Source organism: Aythya fuligula, chromosome 3 (genome assembly GCF_009819795.1).
Source record: "Aythya fuligula isolate bAytFul2 chromosome 3, bAytFul2.pri, whole genome shotgun sequence".
Lineage (NCBI taxonomy): Eukaryota > Metazoa > Chordata > Aves > Anseriformes > Anatidae > Aythya > Aythya fuligula.
Window position 1 is genome coordinate 23,730,912 of NC_045561.1, and position 19,837 is coordinate 23,750,748.

General features: G+C 35.2%; 1 protein-coding gene across 1 annotated transcript in view; it reads right to left on the minus strand.

The window, feature by feature from the left end:
- Positions 1 to 3,559: 3,559 nt before the first annotated feature.
- Positions 3,560 to 19,837, minus strand: part of SYT14 (synaptotagmin 14) — an 80,686-nt gene continuing 64,408 nt past the window's right edge. Inside the window, 3 exon segments of the mRNA XM_032184414.1 lie at positions 3,560 to 5,002; positions 6,151 to 6,207; positions 9,157 to 9,346. Of these exon segments, the coding sequence (XP_032040305.1) occupies positions 4,689 to 5,002; positions 6,151 to 6,207; positions 9,157 to 9,346 (561 nt within the window). The 3' untranslated portion in view covers positions 3,560 to 4,688.

Genomic DNA, 19,837 nt, shown 5'->3' on the forward strand with positions numbered 1-19,837 from the left:
CAGAGCAACATGGGCAACGTTGGATGTACGAGCTCCCACAAAGCACACACCGCCTCTTCTCTAAGTAGGGCCCTCCAAGGACTGCGAGGCTCCTCGAGTGGAAGTGGAGTCACTGCAGCTACCTCAGTGTGAGGCCCTCTCTTGTTTTAGTGCCCTCACTCCCAGATGGCATCGCTTCATCAGGAATTGTTTCACTGACAAGCAAATGCTTCTATGACTTCCCCTTCAAAAACCACCACCAGAACAAAGTTGTCTGAAACCCAGCTGTGAAGTACTACAAAATCCAGCAGCTGAGTTAAATAGACCAAAAATACAGAGCATTCTTGACAGCTTGTTCTAACAATAACTTTGCTGAATATTCCAGTTAAAGCAATCAAGATGTTTGACGATTGCTTTAACATTTTTAATGTTCAAGCATTTCCACAAGCTGAGGAATAGAAGAAACAAAAATAAGAGATAATGATTAAATAACTAAGTATCCTGATTTATTTATTTTTTTAAAAACATCCATTCACAGTTGGAATCACATTTGATCGTGTTGCAGGTGCCCCGCTGTATCACTGCCCTACTCTACTGATCCCATTACACATAACACTTCAGGGTCAGGTCCCCACTCCTGTTGATGCCTGTGGGTTCTTCTTATTAACGTTAATGGGAGGTGTGTATGCACATCAGTGGGAGAGTTAAATGAATGATGAACTTTTACTGAGAATTCAGCTAAAGGAGGAAGTCAGTATGCCTTGCCGCTGGACAAGCCATAATATTAAAATCTGCTTTAGACAAGACAGCCATTTTTCCTCCAGAAAAGTGTGATGAATAAGAGTTTAACTGGACTCTTGGTTAAATGAAAGGGTAATGTGTTCATAGTTTCACATTGAAACGCTCAGGCCAAGAGGCTTCCCCTCAAAGATCATTCTCTAATTTTACCACAGACTTTTTGTTAGAATTTATATGTGTGGGAGCGATCTGTATTCAATCCATCACACCTTGCCTAACTTCTGCCTTTACGCTCAGACTCACTGCTTGGTCACTGTGTGGCTGTCCCTTAAGTCCTGAGCATGGAGCAGCACCACAGGGACCAAGCTTTGAATCCTACCAGTGCCATCCTCCTAAGCAGGGAGCAGAAGCATGGCTCTGCTTACTCTGTGCCTCCACAAATGTGGGAGACAGCAATGTCCTACACAGACCGTGGGCCCTCTCATCCTCCTGCACAGTGATTTCATACTTGTCTGTACAGATGGCAACCTTGCCCATACCACATACTGAAAGGAATGAACCACCTTTCCTCATAGCTATGATACTTTAAGATGACTTTACCTTTGAGAACACCTATGTGAAATATTCTAAACATTAAAGCAAATAGATTACATGCAGAAAGGATGAAATATTTTCCAGAATAGAATCTGTAAGAACTTCACTATTCTACAATTATTTAAGGCTACACTGTCAGAAAACTAATTCAAGAATTGTAATCTCTACATGGTATATTGGCACACAGAAAACTGATTAGATAATTTGATAAACTCTTCCAAGTACTAATTGTACTTTTGAACAAAAATAAGCAACAAAAACTATGAAGAAAGCACCGACAAGTCTGAGGAAAACATAACTGTCTCTTTCTAATTTGCTTCAAACACTTTGTTCTGTAGAAATTCTGTTCCATGCTTGAGATTTCAGTTAATGCACCAAAATGCACTATATGCTTAAGCCCCTATGGGGGCTTCTGCATCTAAGGCAGATTTCAGATAGGAAAGTATCGGTTCGCATAAAGCAGTAAGAAGAATATAATGACAAACAATGCATAAGAATGGGATCTACAAAGAAAGAACAACATGACAACTACTGATACTGTAACTAATTCATAAAAATCCCAGGGTGAATCCAATTATTGGTGTGACTGGTTTTGCATGGAAAATCCATATTCTACTGCCTGAAAATTAAACATTCATTTCCATTCTTTACACATTCAGTTTCCAGCCTTTGTACAGAATAAATCCAAATAAGGCAAACCTTCTTCCGCGTAGCACAAACTGGACCTGACTACTGTGGGAAAAGTCACATAATCTAGAAAGAGATTCTTCTTCCCAAATGTGCCCAATGCAGATTATTTTCAGTCTCTGCTATGTCTAAATTAAGGTTTCAGTGTCTTAGAAATCTGAATGATTAGATGTAAAATTGAAGTAATGCAACCCACAAACATAAACCCAAGTCATGACACTATTAGTTTAGTTTGGATTCTGTAAGAGGTTACTTGCTGCACCTTCCAAACTCATTTCTTCAATGGCAATGTTAAATATATTCTCCACTGGAATTAACTTCATCAGTTCCTACTGTTAAAAACTGTAAATTATTTTAAATCAAAATCTGTACAAAGAGACAACCAGTAAGAGACAAGTTTCAGCTTTAGGAAAGAGCGTTCAAACATCCACAAACAGAATGAGTAAAAACACTTCCACATCCATTGAAAGTTGCTTTTGATCAGCTTCTAAGACAGTTTCTATCATAGGAAAGCTATAAGGATTGGGAAAATCTGAGCATTTTCCTTATGCATATAAAATTAATGTTGATTATTATTATTATTATTAAATTCTACACTCAACATTACGTTTTACAAACCGAGCAACAAAAAGGACTAAAAGAGACAACTTGTAGCACTGCAAGATCATTCCTGGTTAAAGAGTTTTTGGATTATTCGTATTTAATAAATAAAGCTTCTGTAAATGAAGCAGCAATGTAATAACAGATTGAAAATCAGGCCTGTTAACCTTTAAATCTGAAAACCTGGCTCTGCAAATAAACCCTTTGGAAGGCACCAAATAAACTAAGAAGTGGAATTACAGTAGTCTTTAAAAAGGCCCTAGTGAACTTGTTAAGTAGTATGAAAATTTGAGAACCACATGAAACGTCTTTAGTATAGTATAGTCACTGTCTCCAATCTCACTGTACTTGACTATATACCCTAAAGCCAGGATGGTTCAAAGGTATTAAAAAGAAATATGAGAGAAAAAAATATAAATTGTCCTAATGATAATGGTCTAGGCTACCACTAATTCTCTCAATAGTATCCAAAACTTCTGTCTTCTACCCACCAAGTGCTAAAAAACAGTAAGACATCACCATCATTTATAAGAAAAACAAATTTGCTTGCTTTCCATACAGCAACAATTAAAATTTTAAATGAGACGTCATTACAGGCAAAGACAGTATTTGAATTGGGAAGCATTTTAAAAAAATAACATTTACTCAATAATCCACAATTTCAGTAATCTGACTTGGATTCAGCAGTCGGACAGTTAGTGTGATTCCAGTTAAAATATTTGGGACAAATAGGAATCTCAGAAGCACAGATATTTCCCTAATTTTAGTGGAAGCCAGAAGTGTTCACTGGTAAACTTTTTTTGTGATACTGTGGCTCCTTTTGTTCTTTGAAAGCTGCTGTTCCCAACCTGAATGTAAGCAAGGAAAATTTCTTTGTTGGGTGTGAATATTAATTCATTTGCTGGCAAATCACTTGGGGGAAAAAAAAAAAAAAAAAAAAAAAAAAAAAAAAGAACTCACTAATGTTGTCTTCTCCAAGAAGAAAGGTAAAAAATTCTGGTCTGACCTGTACTTCCAACAAAGGGCATACAGTAATCCCTAACACAGCTCAGAAAAGACTCAAACGAACGTCTATTCCAACAGAAGTCACAATATTTCTCATTCATTCTGAGCAGTTCAACTGCTTCCACCTCCTTCAGTCTTTCAACCTAACTTCCAACTGCTGACATTTTAAAGAAATACATATATATATATATATTTTTTAACGAAAAAATATCTTAGTAAAATCGTGCTCTATGAGCTTCCTACATTGGAATACACGAATACAGGAGGTGCTTTCAACAGAAAGTTACATAGTTTTACAGTACAACCTGTCTAAGGAGATTTGGAAGGGACCAAACTAATGATCTGGTCTCTTTGGATTAGGCAGAAGTACAGGCAAGAGGGAAAACCCCAATTTATGCCATATAGAGAGCTCGTTCCTGTCACAGACTGAAGAAACATTTATTTTATGTCAAAGTTCACCTGATGCCCAAATGCTAGTATTTTTCAAACCAACTGGATATCAAAAATGAAAACTTAATTGTACTAAGCTCCTGGAAAGAAACTCGGCATTAAACAACAGTATATTCATATATGCCATATTACTAAATGTTCTTCTCCACTGGTGGGCTTGGTTTTTGTGGTGGTGTTTTTCACTGTTGATTTTTTTCTTTACAGATCATCAACTTTTTCTTTTTTAGTGCAAATTATTGACCCTTAATCTGAATGCAGGCAGGTCAGAAGCTACAGTGTAAGAGCACTACAAAAAGTACACAAGAAGGAGCATACGCTAATTTGGAGAACCTCACATAAAATATTACTGAATTGTAAAACACAAAACAAACCCAAATGAATACAGCATCAGGTGGCTAGGGGAGGGACTGCTAACATGTTTGCATATAGCAAGGCTCCTCTAACACCAAGGATGTGCCTGATACTAAATGACGATTATATATTAAATCCCGCCATTTTGCATGTTGTGCACTTTAAAATGGAATGTTGATCTCATTTTCCATTTCCACAACAGATCTGTAGACTGTGACCGGAAATAATGATCATCTTGAAAGACAAAATTTCCTTAGAACCACAACCGCACTTTGTACCGTCCTTTAAGATTCTAGTAAAGTATGCCATCTACATACTTGCTGTCCTTTAGATTCTTTCATCTCAGTCCAGTGATTAAGTTCATCTTCTCCTGAGCTGTTAAGACCTAAGGAAATCCACCCTATCATCTCTTTTCGTTTCATGCTGCGTTTATTATATACAGACAATATGAGTGTCACATCTGAAAGCTGAAACAGTGCAACTTGGAAAACGAAGGTTTCTTTGTATACTGGATTTGGCTGTCCTCGACGGATTGAAGTTTTGCATTTGGACATCTCTTGCCCCATGGAGTTCAGCAGTGTTAGCTTAACATATGTATCTAAAAAATAAATCATAGTTTGGAATATCAGAAGTCTTAGAACAAACGTTTTTTGATAATGAGATATTTACAAGATTCTCAAGGATATGGTGTATACCAGGCTGATTGAACACAGCTTAGATTAGACACATGAAGAAGATGACAATTAAGCAAAACAGTACAAACACAATAACAAAGTAATTAACTTCAGTACTATGTAAATGGGTTAAATTAAAGGTATACCTCATGATCCTTCTTCCCATCAAGCCCCTTATTTGTTCAAAACAAACTTAAATTAACACTTAGCAAGCTCCAACTAGCCACAACACTGTAAAGCATACCACTGAATTTTCAGAGAATAAGAATGAGGTAGAATAAAGACAATGAAGAGAAAAAGAATAAGAAAAAAGTTGATATGCAGTGATGATATCAAAACAGCCAGGATGAAATGCTTAAGAATAATCTCTGCATGGATGTGGTTCTCATTTTGGGCTTTATTTTATTCGTTTTAAAGACCAAAACATAGCAAGATGCATTCAAAAGGGAAAGTTTACAAAATAAAAAATAAAATTACTAATTTATAGATTCATGAAGGAATACACTTTGCCTTTACAGAAATCATTTTTACACAATTCAGTATGGTTGTTTAAAGTGCTCTTAGCAAGTACATTTAGGAAGCTGATGTGAGTGAGTGTGGCTAGCATACACAGAATGTTAGTATTTGGATATAAATACTTATTTTTAAAGCTCTATTTTCATTTGACTAGAAGCATCAAGCCATGCTCCTGCAGAAAGTTGTGCATTTATGAAGTCATAGTTATAACTTATTTTAAGAAACATGCCACTATTAAATAATCTTTTTTTTTTTTTTTTTTTTTTTTTTTGCATTCTTTATTCCTGCCATGAATAATAGTGAATAATATTATTAAAAATTCAAGTTTCTGTAAAAAGAAACATTGCATAATTTCACTATGCAGGTACACTGAAATCCTGAAATCCCATCATCCATAATCAGAGATAAATGCAACTTGTGCATTAAAGAGTGTCACAAATAATAAACATATACTGTTATAAACCAATAAGGTAGGCAGCCGTGTATAGCTTTACTGCTGGCAAGTTTTCTTTTGCATGAAAAAGACAACATCCAATTAGTGTCTACAGGAACTCACCTCGGATTATATAAACCTGTCCACCTATCAAGTGTTTTAGACAACAGAACAGTCCATCTGACAACAGGGGGTGGAAAGCAGTAAAAGAAATAATGACCAGATGTCAATAGCTGGGTGAGAGAGGATCAAAGGTTAGAGTTTAAGAGGAAACACTATTCACTGGAGTGGAAGAGCACAAAACCTTAGCAGCATATATCAGGAAAAGGATTGAACAAAAGGATCGTTGGGTAAAATTTCATGAAATGACAATTTTGTGCAGTTTTTGTGTAATCTTTAACAAATTACACTGCTTATATAATGGGTTATCTTAGCACTTACAGCTACTGGGTTCTAAAGCACACTGAACACAGAAAGAATCATGCAGATGATCAGGTTACAGAAGACTGGGTTAAAATCACCGTATCCATTTTATCAACCCTTACGCTTTTTCATGCAAACTCCAGCATATTAAGAAAAACTGCACATGGTGGTTATACTTATACATTAAAAGCAATAAAATGAAAAATCACTGACCTGCAAACTAAGCTTCTTGTGCCCTTAGGTATTAGTTACAGCTACATTATTTTAACACTTTACTTCTTGAGTAGAAGGAGTTGGGCACAAGAATTACTCTAAAAGTCTACCCAAAGCTGAGGGATGCTTACATCCAAAATTAATGTATGAGTCTCTCTATTTAAATGCAAAGATCTCAGTTGTTAAAATTCATATATTTATGGATCTTGTGTGTGTGCAAATACGCATGCATGCATATAACATGCAAAAACTTTTCAACAAAATGTTAAGAGATACTAAGAAGCATCCTTCTTTTCTCAGACAAAATATTAATTGTCACAAAAAGAAAAGACAGACTCTATCACCAGCTTTGACTGCTTGCAGGATTTAGCTTATTTGCTTGTATAAGTCCCTAAATGAGTTACTAAATAAAATTTAAAATATGCAGCAGAGGAGCATAGACTACCAAGAAGCAGAAATGAAGAACTTAATCCTATTTGCTGCAGAAGCATTTCACAAAAATTGCATAGCTTTGTGATCCAGGATACAGGAAGGATCACTTGTGAGAAATAAAAATTGCTATCCTTTTTATTGGAGTTTCTCAAGACCTGAATGAAAACTGACCCGTGTATGCACTTTGCAGCACTACTAAAGATTTTGGAGCACTGATTGTTCAAACAACAAATGTGGTCAGAGCATTTTGCTATCAACCTCCTGGGCCTTAGTTTTCATTTTATGGAAATGGTATCACAGAGAATGGCTGTTATATGGTCACAATGCACTTGGCAGGGAGTTAGGAAATGGCAATTGCATGCATCTGGGTCCAGGAATTCACAAGAAATTCTTCTCATTTGGTGGGGGTGCACAAAACAACCAACAGAAGAAATTTGGATTCCACAATATTGTGTGCACTGTCTTACCAGACCTAGAAGGTACATTAGTTTCCATCTTTCTAGAAAGAAAATTCTAAACCCACATATGTAGAAGCAGAAGTGCACTGTTATTATTGTGAATATCAAAACTTTCTCCTATCCTTCAGAAAGGATGACAGAAGGTAACACACAAGAGTAGTTATTTGGAAACTTTTGTCATCAGAAAACCTACTCTCCAAAAAGAAGACAGAACATGCTATTACAGAGTTGTGTGTCATGTTCTATGCTGCTTTCTTGCATTCAAAGTAAAACTTTTGACCCTGGTGGTGTACGCGACTGTTAGCACTAGAGCAAAATTTGGGAATCAACTTACAGGGGAATAAACATACCTGTCTTCAAAACAAGCATGGACTCCCTGTTCCCAACTAATTCACATATTCTAAATGTTCAGAAAAACTTGACTTTCCCTAGAGATTCCAGTGTCTGTGGCTCTTCTTGGCTTTCCTCATCTATTTCTATGCTTTGTCTCTAAATAGGTGACTCCAGGGCAGCTACCTAATTATATAAAAGTATTTGAAATTCTTCTTTGGCTTTCCTTCTTTGGCCATATTAATGAATTCTGGCTCCATCAGTGTGAAAAGTATACAGAAAGCAGAGCAGAGTGTAGCTGAGCCAAACGTAATTAATGAATGGAATAAAACATGGGTCAGGAAAGAAAGAGAACATCAGTCTCAAGTTGTTTGGCTTACTTCCTAAAATGTGAACGCAATGTGAGATGTGAAAACCACTTACAAAACATCAGAAGCCTACTGGATAATCCAGTAGTGTCATACAAATCTGGGGATTAGAAACAGAAAGATAGACTAAAACCTGAGCCTCCAAGACTAAACCAAGAGGAACAGGTAGGTGTGTCTGGCTACAACTGATATAAATCAGACTCATCATCTAAAGAACAAGGAAAACAAAAGTTCATTACTAAAATTTCTCAAGCTTTTTCAAAGAATTAGAGACAGTAAAAATATTCTGTGTGTGACATTCCATCTGGCTGAAATTTAAAAGTTTATTTCAGACAAATGTATTTTTGAACAAATGCTTGAACATGCAGTTCAAGTCTTCGCTGATTATAAATCTTCCTTCTGTACAGTATATATGCCAAAGGTCTCCATTTGTTTCTATGCTGTCTTCATTGACATTCCTAAATTAAATATATTACTACCACGTATACACAGGCACGTAAGCAATTAAAGGCCGCAGTATCAAACCCTCTAGGAACAAGGGTAACTGTTCACAGTGTTTAGATTAATATTTGCTGGCATGTACTTTCTCTTTAAACACTAACTTTTTATTCTTGGCCCATGATGTGAGGCATTAGTAATTTAGCAATTAATCACTATGATAAAGGTAATTTATTACTCAGTCATCATGAAAAATTAAAGCAGCCTTGTCAACTTTCAATTAATATTTTGAATTTCGGATTTTTGCTATTTCCCAACTGACTAGAAATATAAAACATGAAACAGATTAGTTGATGATTGCTCTATTTCATTTTGATTGGGTAAGACTAAATGATAGGACTGAAGTCCTTACTACCAAGATCCCCACCAGTACAGAGGCATTAGAATGAAAAAAGATTTTCACTCACTGGGTGGTCTGTTTGCTGCCAAATTTTTGAAGTGGCTGCCTTTTATCACTTCTGCTGATAATCTTCCAGTTGTAGCATTATAAAGGAGGCCAATGAGGATTTCTGGAGCTGAGCCATGCACCAGAGACTGACAAGAGGAGGTGCTTTCACTGCAGGACACTTCTGACATGCTCATTTGAGAGTCACAACCCTATAAAACAAAAGAAAAAGTTCTGTGCATTCTATTCAAGTATGTTATTGGGAAGTTAATTTTTAGAATAACACACTGAAAACTAGAAAAGCAACTTAATAACGAATTCCATTCAGTCACCCAATAAGAAATGTAATTCCTTAATATATACTTGGTTCACAAGTAACAAAGACTAAAGTAGCCCAGAATTAAAGTAAGTCTTAATTTTGTGTTTCTGTTGCTTCATCATTCAGAAGAAATAATTAAAGAAGATGAAAAGCAGCCTTCATGGTCCCTATTTACTTCAATAGGTAAGATAAGACTTGTAACATAATTTGTTAGCATCCTGGAGAACATTAAACCTTGGATCCTTTACTTTCCAAGAATGGAAAGCACTAGTGGAACTTTGAAGATAATAAAATGCAGGAGATTCTTATTCATTTTTTGTAAATGTTATTCTCTAGACTGAGAAGTTGTGACTAGAAAAATAACAGAACACATGTAAATAGAAAAATCAACTCTCTCTAGAATAAATTAGCTTACAAGAAATTTAATTGATTCATGGTTACAGAATTCTAATAGAACCTTAATTTTGGGTGGGACAGGAAGAATGCCATCCTAAAAGTCAGCAAGGGATGCATTAATTTCCACCATACAAGCTTCCAAAAAATTCAGCTCTCTCACACATTCTCACGTCTTTGATTGGAGTTTCTAATATTCACTTTTATCCTTTTAATCCCCTCATTCCTGGCATTAAAAAAAAGCAAAAAAATACACTTTTGCTACACTGCCATGCTAATCATATCACAGTTATTCTACTTTAACTTCCTGCTTTCATGCACCAGCATCCCAAGTTGTACCAATTAAAACAAGAAACTGGACAGTATCTAGCCAATGGCATGCAATTTGCTTGGCAGCCAAGAACTTTGAATCATTAGCGCGTCCCTTTATGACTCTCTAAAAAACACGTAAATTGGATCCACGGATTTTTCAAATATGGCTTGACTCATTTGGGAATCTGACAGCACTCTTTCAAGGAGTCATGATGATTTTGTGAAGCTGATTATTCCTGATTCCAAATGTCTCTATCATTTCCAGCAACAGCTGACATGAGCATGAGATCAGTACTAAAACCTAAATTGCACAAATCCTCATCAAGATAAAAGTTAGCTTTAAAAGCAAGTAACTTAATTTGACATATAAAGCCCAAATGCATTACAGAATCTCAAATTATAGAAGAAACGGTACCTACGAAAAGAAGCGATCAGCCTACAAGATCCTTCATACTGACATTTGAACTACTTCTCAACAAAACGTTTCCAAGAAGTTTGACAGAACCTTCCAGTAGCAATCAATTTCCTCATTAGGAAACATTCACTGGTGCTAGCAAATGTGTTCTTAAAACTAAAGAAGGACCTCAAAAAAATTCTCTGACTTCATCCACCAAACTGCAAACTCTGATTTTAAATCTTTGGTTCTTTCTCCAGTAGTTCTTTACTCAATCCCAAGAACAAATTTCAAGTGGGTTACAAATTGTAAATCGCTGAAAATGAATTACAAGTATGCATTTATTCCCTTGTTCTTGGCACTCTCAAAACAGGAGATTACAAAGTGGAAAGTTTAAAAGAAAGATAACTTGATTCAGACTACACACTGCACATACACTTGAAAACCTCAGCCTGTCATGACTGCAGATCTTACTTAAGTTTTCTAGCCTTTCAAAAATTTAACATGTTATCCCTATGGTGCTTAGTCATATTGTTTTGTTGAGCCAGGAATTTAAACACAGCCAGCCCGATACTGTTCAAAGTGTTGGTCTCTAATTTGATTGTGGTCATTCAAAAAACAGAAGTCCACAAAAAAGTCCACAAGAGAAGAAGGTGCAGTTATATTTTGTCAGTTTTCTTTTGAAAGAAAACAAAGATCCTATGTGGAAACGCAAGAAGAAGAAAGAGAAACTGGGGAAGGTAGATTCAGCAGAGACCATCAGGAGTTGGACTTGATGATCCTTATGGGTCTCTTCCAACTTGGGATATTCTATGATTCCATGATGCTATGACTTAGATCAACAACTGTGGATTTTTGATTGCACGGCAAAGTTGAAATCAGGGATACTGAGTATCATTAGATGTCTTCTGAAAAGTATTTTCTCCAGTATAGAGTTGGTTGTTCAGATTATAGAATCTCTTCAGCATTTTAAACAAGGCATTCCAGGATACTCGCAGGTGTTTGTAAATAACCTGACTTCATGACAAGTCCATAAGCCGCCCCAGAATTTAAAATACAACAGGCACTTCTCCAAGTTCAATCTAACTTTTTGTTTGTTTCTCCTGGTTACATGGTCAAAATTCAAGAAGAATGCTAACTCATCAAAAAAAGAGCAAGAAAATAAGTTGCATTTTTACCTGCTAAGAATGTAAGCTTCACGATCACATGTCAAATTGTGAAACATTAACACTAAAGCCGCTAATTAGTACAACATGAATAGAAACTTAGCTACAACAAAGCTTTCATCTCATGACATTACAGTGCTACCAGAGTGCTTTTCATCTCTGTATAGATCTACACTCAATCCTTCTGTAAAAGTATGTATAGGTCACTTTGATAATGTAGTTTCACTGTGGGAAATGTAATATTTAGACCCAAGGTTTCCATTTGTTTGAAATAATCTGTCTACATAAGTTTATTTTTATAACTCTTCACTTTCTTCCTCTATAAACACTGCATGTAGTTTAATATACTAAGTTCAATATAATGACTAAGATTTCATAATAGCAAAAAGCCTTTTAAGGTCAGTGACATACCAGAATAGGCTAGGAAGGACTGCAACTTAACTGCAGATTTTGAAGAACCTAGATGAACTGTCAAGGTACTAATGGTCTTGCCACAGTACAAGAAGCTGAAGTGGATGGTATTTTGAGGTTCTCTCCAGGACATCAGTCTAAAGCTCTAACCTATTTTTCTCAATTCAGCCATAGCAAAAATATTTTATTAAGAGCAAACATTAGAAGTAAACAAATCAAAATAAACAAACACCAATAACCCACAACTTTAGGTAAAGTCTCTTCCAAATATTTGCTTCAAAGGTTTGTCTTACTATGGTGAATTAAAAATTTTCAGCTTTTCAATTTTATATCACAGAGCCTTGCCCAAAGGACTTAAACTTTTTTGCATATACACCACAGGACAGTACTTTATTACAAAGCTAGGCTGACTTTATTTGACCAATCTGTACAAGAATCATTGCTTTGCACCGTAGTACAGAAGTAATATGTATATTCTACAAAAACTTAATTACTCCAAAATACTGGCCCCGATGACTTTTTTTTCATACTTAGAGACGAAACACCACTCTTTAATAAATACATAACAAAAACATTCCCATTAAATAGTATTTGTATTTCACGTGCTGTACAAAAGTCAGCAATCAAAAAGAAGACACTTTTTCCCTTGGTCCCAATGGAAGAGAACACATACAATGCATGATGTCAGACCTGAACCCCTAAGGTGTATTTTCTAAGAATCTTTTTGATACTCACTGACAACATAGAGAACCTTATATTTGCAACAGTATATGTAAATGGATTTGTCTTCACTATAATTCCATTTACTGTTACTTTTGTATACTACTGAATTCTGCTCTTCAGCCAAATGAAGTTAATCATGAGGAACGATGTGGCCATACTCAGACAACAGTGAAAAGTTCATTCCCCTCATTGCATAGGTTAAAAGCATGCCTCTGTAGGCTTGCAAAACAAGAACATCTGATTCTCTTGGCTTTTCAAAATATACACAGGAAAGATGAAACCTTGCTGACAATCCTTCAGCAACAAAAATCTGATTCACAGCATGTTACTTGTCAAAATGTCTCTCTCAAATTTTAAATGTTAATGTTATACCACTAATCTCTTAAAGAACTTTGTTGCACATTACTTTCTTCTACTTCTATGGCAATACAACTGAGCTCATGGAAGAACTGTGAGGATTGATATACTTAAAAACACAAAGTCCTTAAAAATATGAAAGATGTAACAAACCAGTTCCTTAAATGAAATGACTGATACCCTTTCAGTATACTAAACTTGCAGGAAGTATCACGTTTTTGCTTTTATAGGTAGAACTCAGAAGTTACATGATAGTTGTAACAATATCATATATATTTCAAATATTAAGATTATTACTAGTAATGTCAATAATAAGATTTGGAAAAAAAAAAAACTGCAAAAAAACAAACAAACAAAAAAAACAATTAAATGAATAAGGTTTCTTTTTTGTTGTTTTTCTTTTTTCCTGTTATATTCCACTGTCATTTTGAAGCTTTTTCAATTTTAAAAACTACAATTCTAAATGCTTTTCAATCTCTGTAGGTTACAGTAAAAATATTTATTTATTTAAAGAAAACCTATACTTTTGAAATCAAAGTTACCTATCTTCACAATGTATTAGGGAATAAATTCCAATTTCTATTGTAACTGCCAGTCCTATTAGTCAAACTAAGAAAACACATAGGTTATTAGTCTTGCTTTAAACTAATAACCTGAAGTTAGAAACATTGATACATGGTTTTATTCACCTCACCTAAGATTCAGTCTTAAGAAAGCATCATTATTTAAGACACATAGGTGTTTTATTGAAGTTGTTTTGTTTTATGTAATTTATTTATCTATTTATGATTTACTATAAAACTTGAAGCAGATTCCACTTAGACAGAACATGCATTTTTTACTCATGTACTTACACTTTACAGTATTAATATCTTAGTCAATCTATATCATAAACAATACAAAAAATATTCTGACAATATTGCCAATATAATGGCTTTGTTTTAGTAACAAAACAATACTTTTTTGGGGGTAGAATGTTATTCTTTAAATGTTAGCAGCATATCCTATTCACAAATTCCAACTTAAAAGAATTCATCAAATAAATTCATTCAACATTAATGGTATTCTTCACATTAAATGTGGATTTTTTTTAATTATTAAAAATTATTAATGTAATTAAAAGGCAGATTATCTGAAGTGATAAAATTCACATTTCTTGTCAAAAGCTTCTGCTCTGCCTTGTTTTTGTAACTCTTGAAAAAACACAAGGATGCATAATTTTACAAAACAAGTTGTTTTGTCATAAATGAAGCACTCACAAACGTAGATCATATGAAAAATATAGTCCTTTCTATCACTACAGACAAGAGACTGAAACCTTACAAATTCTATGCATAGCTTTAATTTACCACATACACTGTAATGTTACAGAGTATAGACGCATGATGATAACATACTAATTTCACCTTTGTGTATTTCCTACTTAAGACAAATATAATAATTTTGAAATGTGGTTTGTTTTCAAGCTTTAGGATACTATGAATAATAATGGTAAAATTAAGATGACAAAATAAAATTTATATCATCTTTATAATGGCAAAACAGAATTCCACTTTTCTGTAATATTTTTAACCAAGTTCACAGTGACATTTCAGGTGCTTTTTTATTTCTTAAGAATTAGTGTTTTTTATCTGAAAGTCTTCTAACGATCAACTCTGTAGAACAGAACATTAATTATCTGCAGATAAGGAAGCATTTAAGTTTTCTATGACTTGTTTGCATTTTAAATTACACCTTTCGTTTCCTGCCATACTGTGAAACTGCATGTAGTTGCTACACAGACTGAATGTGCCTGAAATTTGCACACCAAACCTTAGCAGCAGTGGAAGGAATTTGAAATGAACGTACAATGGAATTTACTGCATTTACAGAAGTGTTTCATCTTTACATTGCAGAAAAGTCTACTCTCTGCTTATATAGCCATAGGTGAGGGAGAGAAATTGAATTCTGTTTCTTAGGTAAAAGACACTCAACACAAAAAAAAACACTGAGGCACTAAAAGCTGTTAGATGTTTGTGCTAGCAATTCAGGTAAGAATACCTTAAATAAAATGCGGACATTTCACCTGCACTCCTGATGAAGCTATGCTAACAGTTCCTGCCAGACTCATTTCCACATCTCCTCTCTTTACCTCCCTGCCAAACGTGACCCACGGAGATGTTATTGTGGGACAGAGTCCAAGACCAGACTATGTAATTAGCAGTACTCTATCCAGACAGAGATACATTTACTTACAGATCCAAAGCCACTTTCAGAGCACCCAGGCTCATTACCCAGCTCTCAGATCTGCCTCCTTACTACCTGTTTTCTCTGAAAAATCCTCTGAGCATCTTAGTCTTGTAAGATATAGAATATATCTGAGCATAGAATATGCTCAGTGGGGAAAGCAATAGCAAGTAGTTTGATTCTTCCCTTTTCTCTCTTGATTACACTCTTTCAAATTGGGAAGGGAGAAAAAGATTCAGTGATCAAACAGTACACATAATTTGTGAAAAGTCAATCTATGGACCAGTATTTGATTGAACAAAAAGTCATGCAATTATTTTTCACAATAAACATGCCTTTTATGTTATGGATTTGCTTATGATGCATTTGTCAATTAAATTATTTCCTTTTAACAGTTCACCTGGCTCTAATTAAGCCTGCTAGTGGTACCTCTTTTCATTTATTCAGGTCATGTTTAATCCCACGATGTGACGATGGTGTTTGCAGTTGGGAGGGATCTGCTTTAGTTCTCAGAGCTCTCATATGGACTACAAAGAAGAGCAAGAAGTGGAGACAAGCTGGGTTCTCTGGGGGCCAGCTGACAGCTAACTGAGCACAAAAGACAAAGACTGAGACTGTAAAGTGAAAGATGCAGCTCAAGGGCAGATAACGAGGGCCATCCTGACAAGAGGCTAACATGATGAGACAAAAAGGATCCCTTGCAAAGGACACCCTATGAAGAGAAAATGTTTACCTTATGCTGAATACAGACAGCTTCAATACACCAAAAAAAGTAATTATCTGGAAATACTCAAATCTGAAATGAAGGACGCTAATGTAGGATGGGTACATTATACTGCAAAGCCCAGGAGAAGAAGAATCACTACAGTAAGTAAACTCAAAAGTAACATTAAAGTCCACAAACATTTAAATTATACATTTTCAGACTAGGTAATTTCATGTATTTGTGCAATATATCTGATCAGGGTTTCCCCCAATGGAAACAAATAGGAGGAAAACAGTGTAGATGCTCTTGCTGAAGGGTGCTCAAAGCTGCAAATGTAACTGTTTCTGTGTTTTCCCTTTTTATCCCCCTTGAAAGAACAAAACAATAGTGAGTAGATTCTGTGTATAGCATACAGACAAAACAAGAAGAATTCAAATCATGAGAAAACAAATAGTTAGGAAAGTTAGTATCTAAGGGAAAGAAGTTCTCCCGGATGTAAAGCTGAAAGAACTGCTCAGAGAAGACTTAAACAGCAGCTTGAAGTCTTCAAAAGTGAGAATTTCACACTAGTAACAACCTCGTTAATATTGACTTATAAACTCCTTCTTAAAAGCTACTTCTGAGAAATTTACAATATGTTTTTGCAGCCTGATTATTTTGCTTACTGCCCTTTGAAACTGTTCTTTGGATTGGTAAATCATATTTATGTCACAGAGAATGATAGTCTGAGAATCTCACAGATACTCAGTCAAATTCACATTTTTTTTTCTAGCTTTATGTATTGATTTATTCTAGATTTATTCTAGCTTTATGTAGATTTAAAAAAAAAAGTGATCAAAACTAGACATACCATATCAGATAATGTTTGTCAATGGCAGACTGGTCTTCTGAGAATATATGAGTTTTGCACAAGTGGTTTACTTTGATTCAATATCGAAGTCATTCATGGCCTGCTGTCATTTGCCTGGGACATTTTAGAAACTCAAAAGCACCTTCATAACACTCAAAATAGCAATGCTGTGTCTGAAATGTAGTAATTTGCTGATATATAGAAATATTAAAGATTGTGAGGATCAAACTGAGTAAAGTTTTTTCAAGGAACTTGATAATTAAAAGGCAAAGTATACAAGTTTTTAATTGCTATTTTATTCGGTGCACATGTATTTAGACAAACACAAGGAGCAATCTTTTTTTTCTTTTTTTTTCCTCTTCTGGCAACGTGACCTATTTAGGACTTTGACATACAAATGAAATTCAAAGGATTCTCCAAGTATCCTTATTTTCAGGGTCATGGTAACAAACAAAAGCTATTCTGTATGGGACTCAAATGGTCTCACAATCTCAATACCTAGTCAAGTGCTTCTTGGTCGAATCGACTAAGTTATATGTCACAATTTGCCACAAAACATTAGATGTATTTACAGAAAAATCAGGAAAAGCAAACAGCATGGATTTTGAAAGCTAATCAATTTTTAACTGTGACCACTGAACCCATTCAGTGGCAGGTCCTTGTAATCTGGTCAGATTCCATTTGGGTTCTTGACCCTTCATCTGCTAGTGCAGTGCAGACAATTGTTTTCAGAGCACGGCTGCCAGCCTTTGAGTTTTCCCCTATACTCAGACCTGCGGAGAGGGAGCCATGGGCTAATACTTAAGTTCTCAGCTGACAGGAGCAGTGCTGGGGGACACCATGCACCAGGTACACTGGCTGAGGCAACCATGGCACTGAGAAGAAAATGGCTGCTGCCTGCAGGGTGCTCCCATAGGGTACTGCCTTGAAATGCTGAACAACCAGGCGAACGTGGGGAGGCCGCTTCATATATGATTTACCAAATGAAGTTCTCCTGTAGCTGCAGTAACACGATCACCACTTCCCAATCACTTAATTTCCTACAAAGAAAGTGTGAGAGCCTTATTTTTTGTTGTGTTAAAGGCCTAATTCTGATCTTTCATGTTTTACTCCACGAACTCAGATGAATTCAGCCAGTTATTCCCCTGATAAGAATGTGTTTGGTATTTAAAGATAATTGCCCCTTACTTTAACAGACAGAATTTTCACAAGCTAAGTGAAAGCATTTATGCACCATTCACATAAAAACCAAGTCTTTTTGGTAGAATTTGAGTTAAATAAAATCCTATGAACAAAATTTGCTATTTGAATCTCTTTTCCTAGACAAGTCTAATCCATCTTTTTCTTAGCTGATTTAAAGTATCATAATTGTAGCTACTGTTTCATAAAATACACGTATACATGCAAACTTCAGTATTTAGCCTTCCCCAAAAAATCCTGAATAGATCATACCATAAGCACATAGCAGTAACGTCATTAGTAGGCCTACAATGCTAGGATTTGCACAAAACTTGACAGCTCCACTCCAGAGGGGCCAAGAATTTCCAAAAAATAAATGCTATTCTGAAAACCTTTTTCCTGAGTTTATGAACTGGTAACATCCATGAGAAGGAATACTACAGATATGCCACACAAAGGGTAACATGAAATGAATACTATAAGCACAACACATAAACAAGTGCATATTAGGTGAATGACACAAATAAGTACATACGAAATAACTAACCATTGTCCTCAAAAGTGAGAGCGCATTTCTATACATTGCATACAGAAATGTCTTACATCACTCAAAAAATGTAATTAAAATATTTCTCTAGTAAAGATATACAAAATAATCCTTTATGCACATAGGATTGCATATGCCATCCATGCTTTGCTATAAGGGTCACATCTGGGAGTTCAATATGTTAGAAGTGAAGAATGTTTTAGAAAGTAAGAAAATTTAATTTAAGTTTCCATAGCAAACATCTTGTTATTGACAATGATGAAAGATTACTAGATTTGCTTAGCATGAAGAAGTATGTTTGTATCTTCTAAACTCTACTTAGAAAATCAATCAAAAACAATTAAATAAAATATATAATAAATAAAACAATTATTTTGTTTATATTCTACACCAGAAAAGCAACCTGTGGGATGGTGAAGATGGCTATGCATTTTTTTCTTTATTTTTGTTCATATATATGTATAATATATAAAATTTCCAAACAAATTTACTGAATAAAATGCTTTTATGATTTTATTATCAAGTACTGGAGGCTGCTGCTCACTGTTGGAAAAACTTCTTTGTGTATGAAGAGTGAAGAACAACTGAAGACAGGGCCATGGGGACTTCTTGAAGAAAAATAAACAGCATTGCAATGGATTCTGAACTCCAAGAGAAAGGAACAAAAATTGTCAACCATTGCATTAAAACTAGAATATCTTTAAGAGCATCAGGTCTTCCTAAACAAATTATACATACGCAAAACAGCAGTGTCCATCCCTGCTATTAACTTCTGATGCAATGGCGAATTTCTATTAAATCCGAAAGGGACAGGGAGTCTGAGGTAACAGTGACATAAACAGTCATATTAGTTCTGTTGCTTCTTGCTCAGTCAAGCATACATAGAAGGCAGCTAGAGGCATTTTACTCAACATGTGATAAATATGGGGCCTGACAATACTGCGTGAAGAGGAATTCCCTGGTTACACAGGAGAACTACAGCAACTCGTAACAAAGTGGTCTTAGGGAATGCGATGAAAGAGTTGAAACTACAGGGGCAGACATGGGGTAGGATAAATCCAAAGGAAATTATGCCTCAACAATTTAACTGCTCATGCAAAATTTGATATGTTTTGAGGAA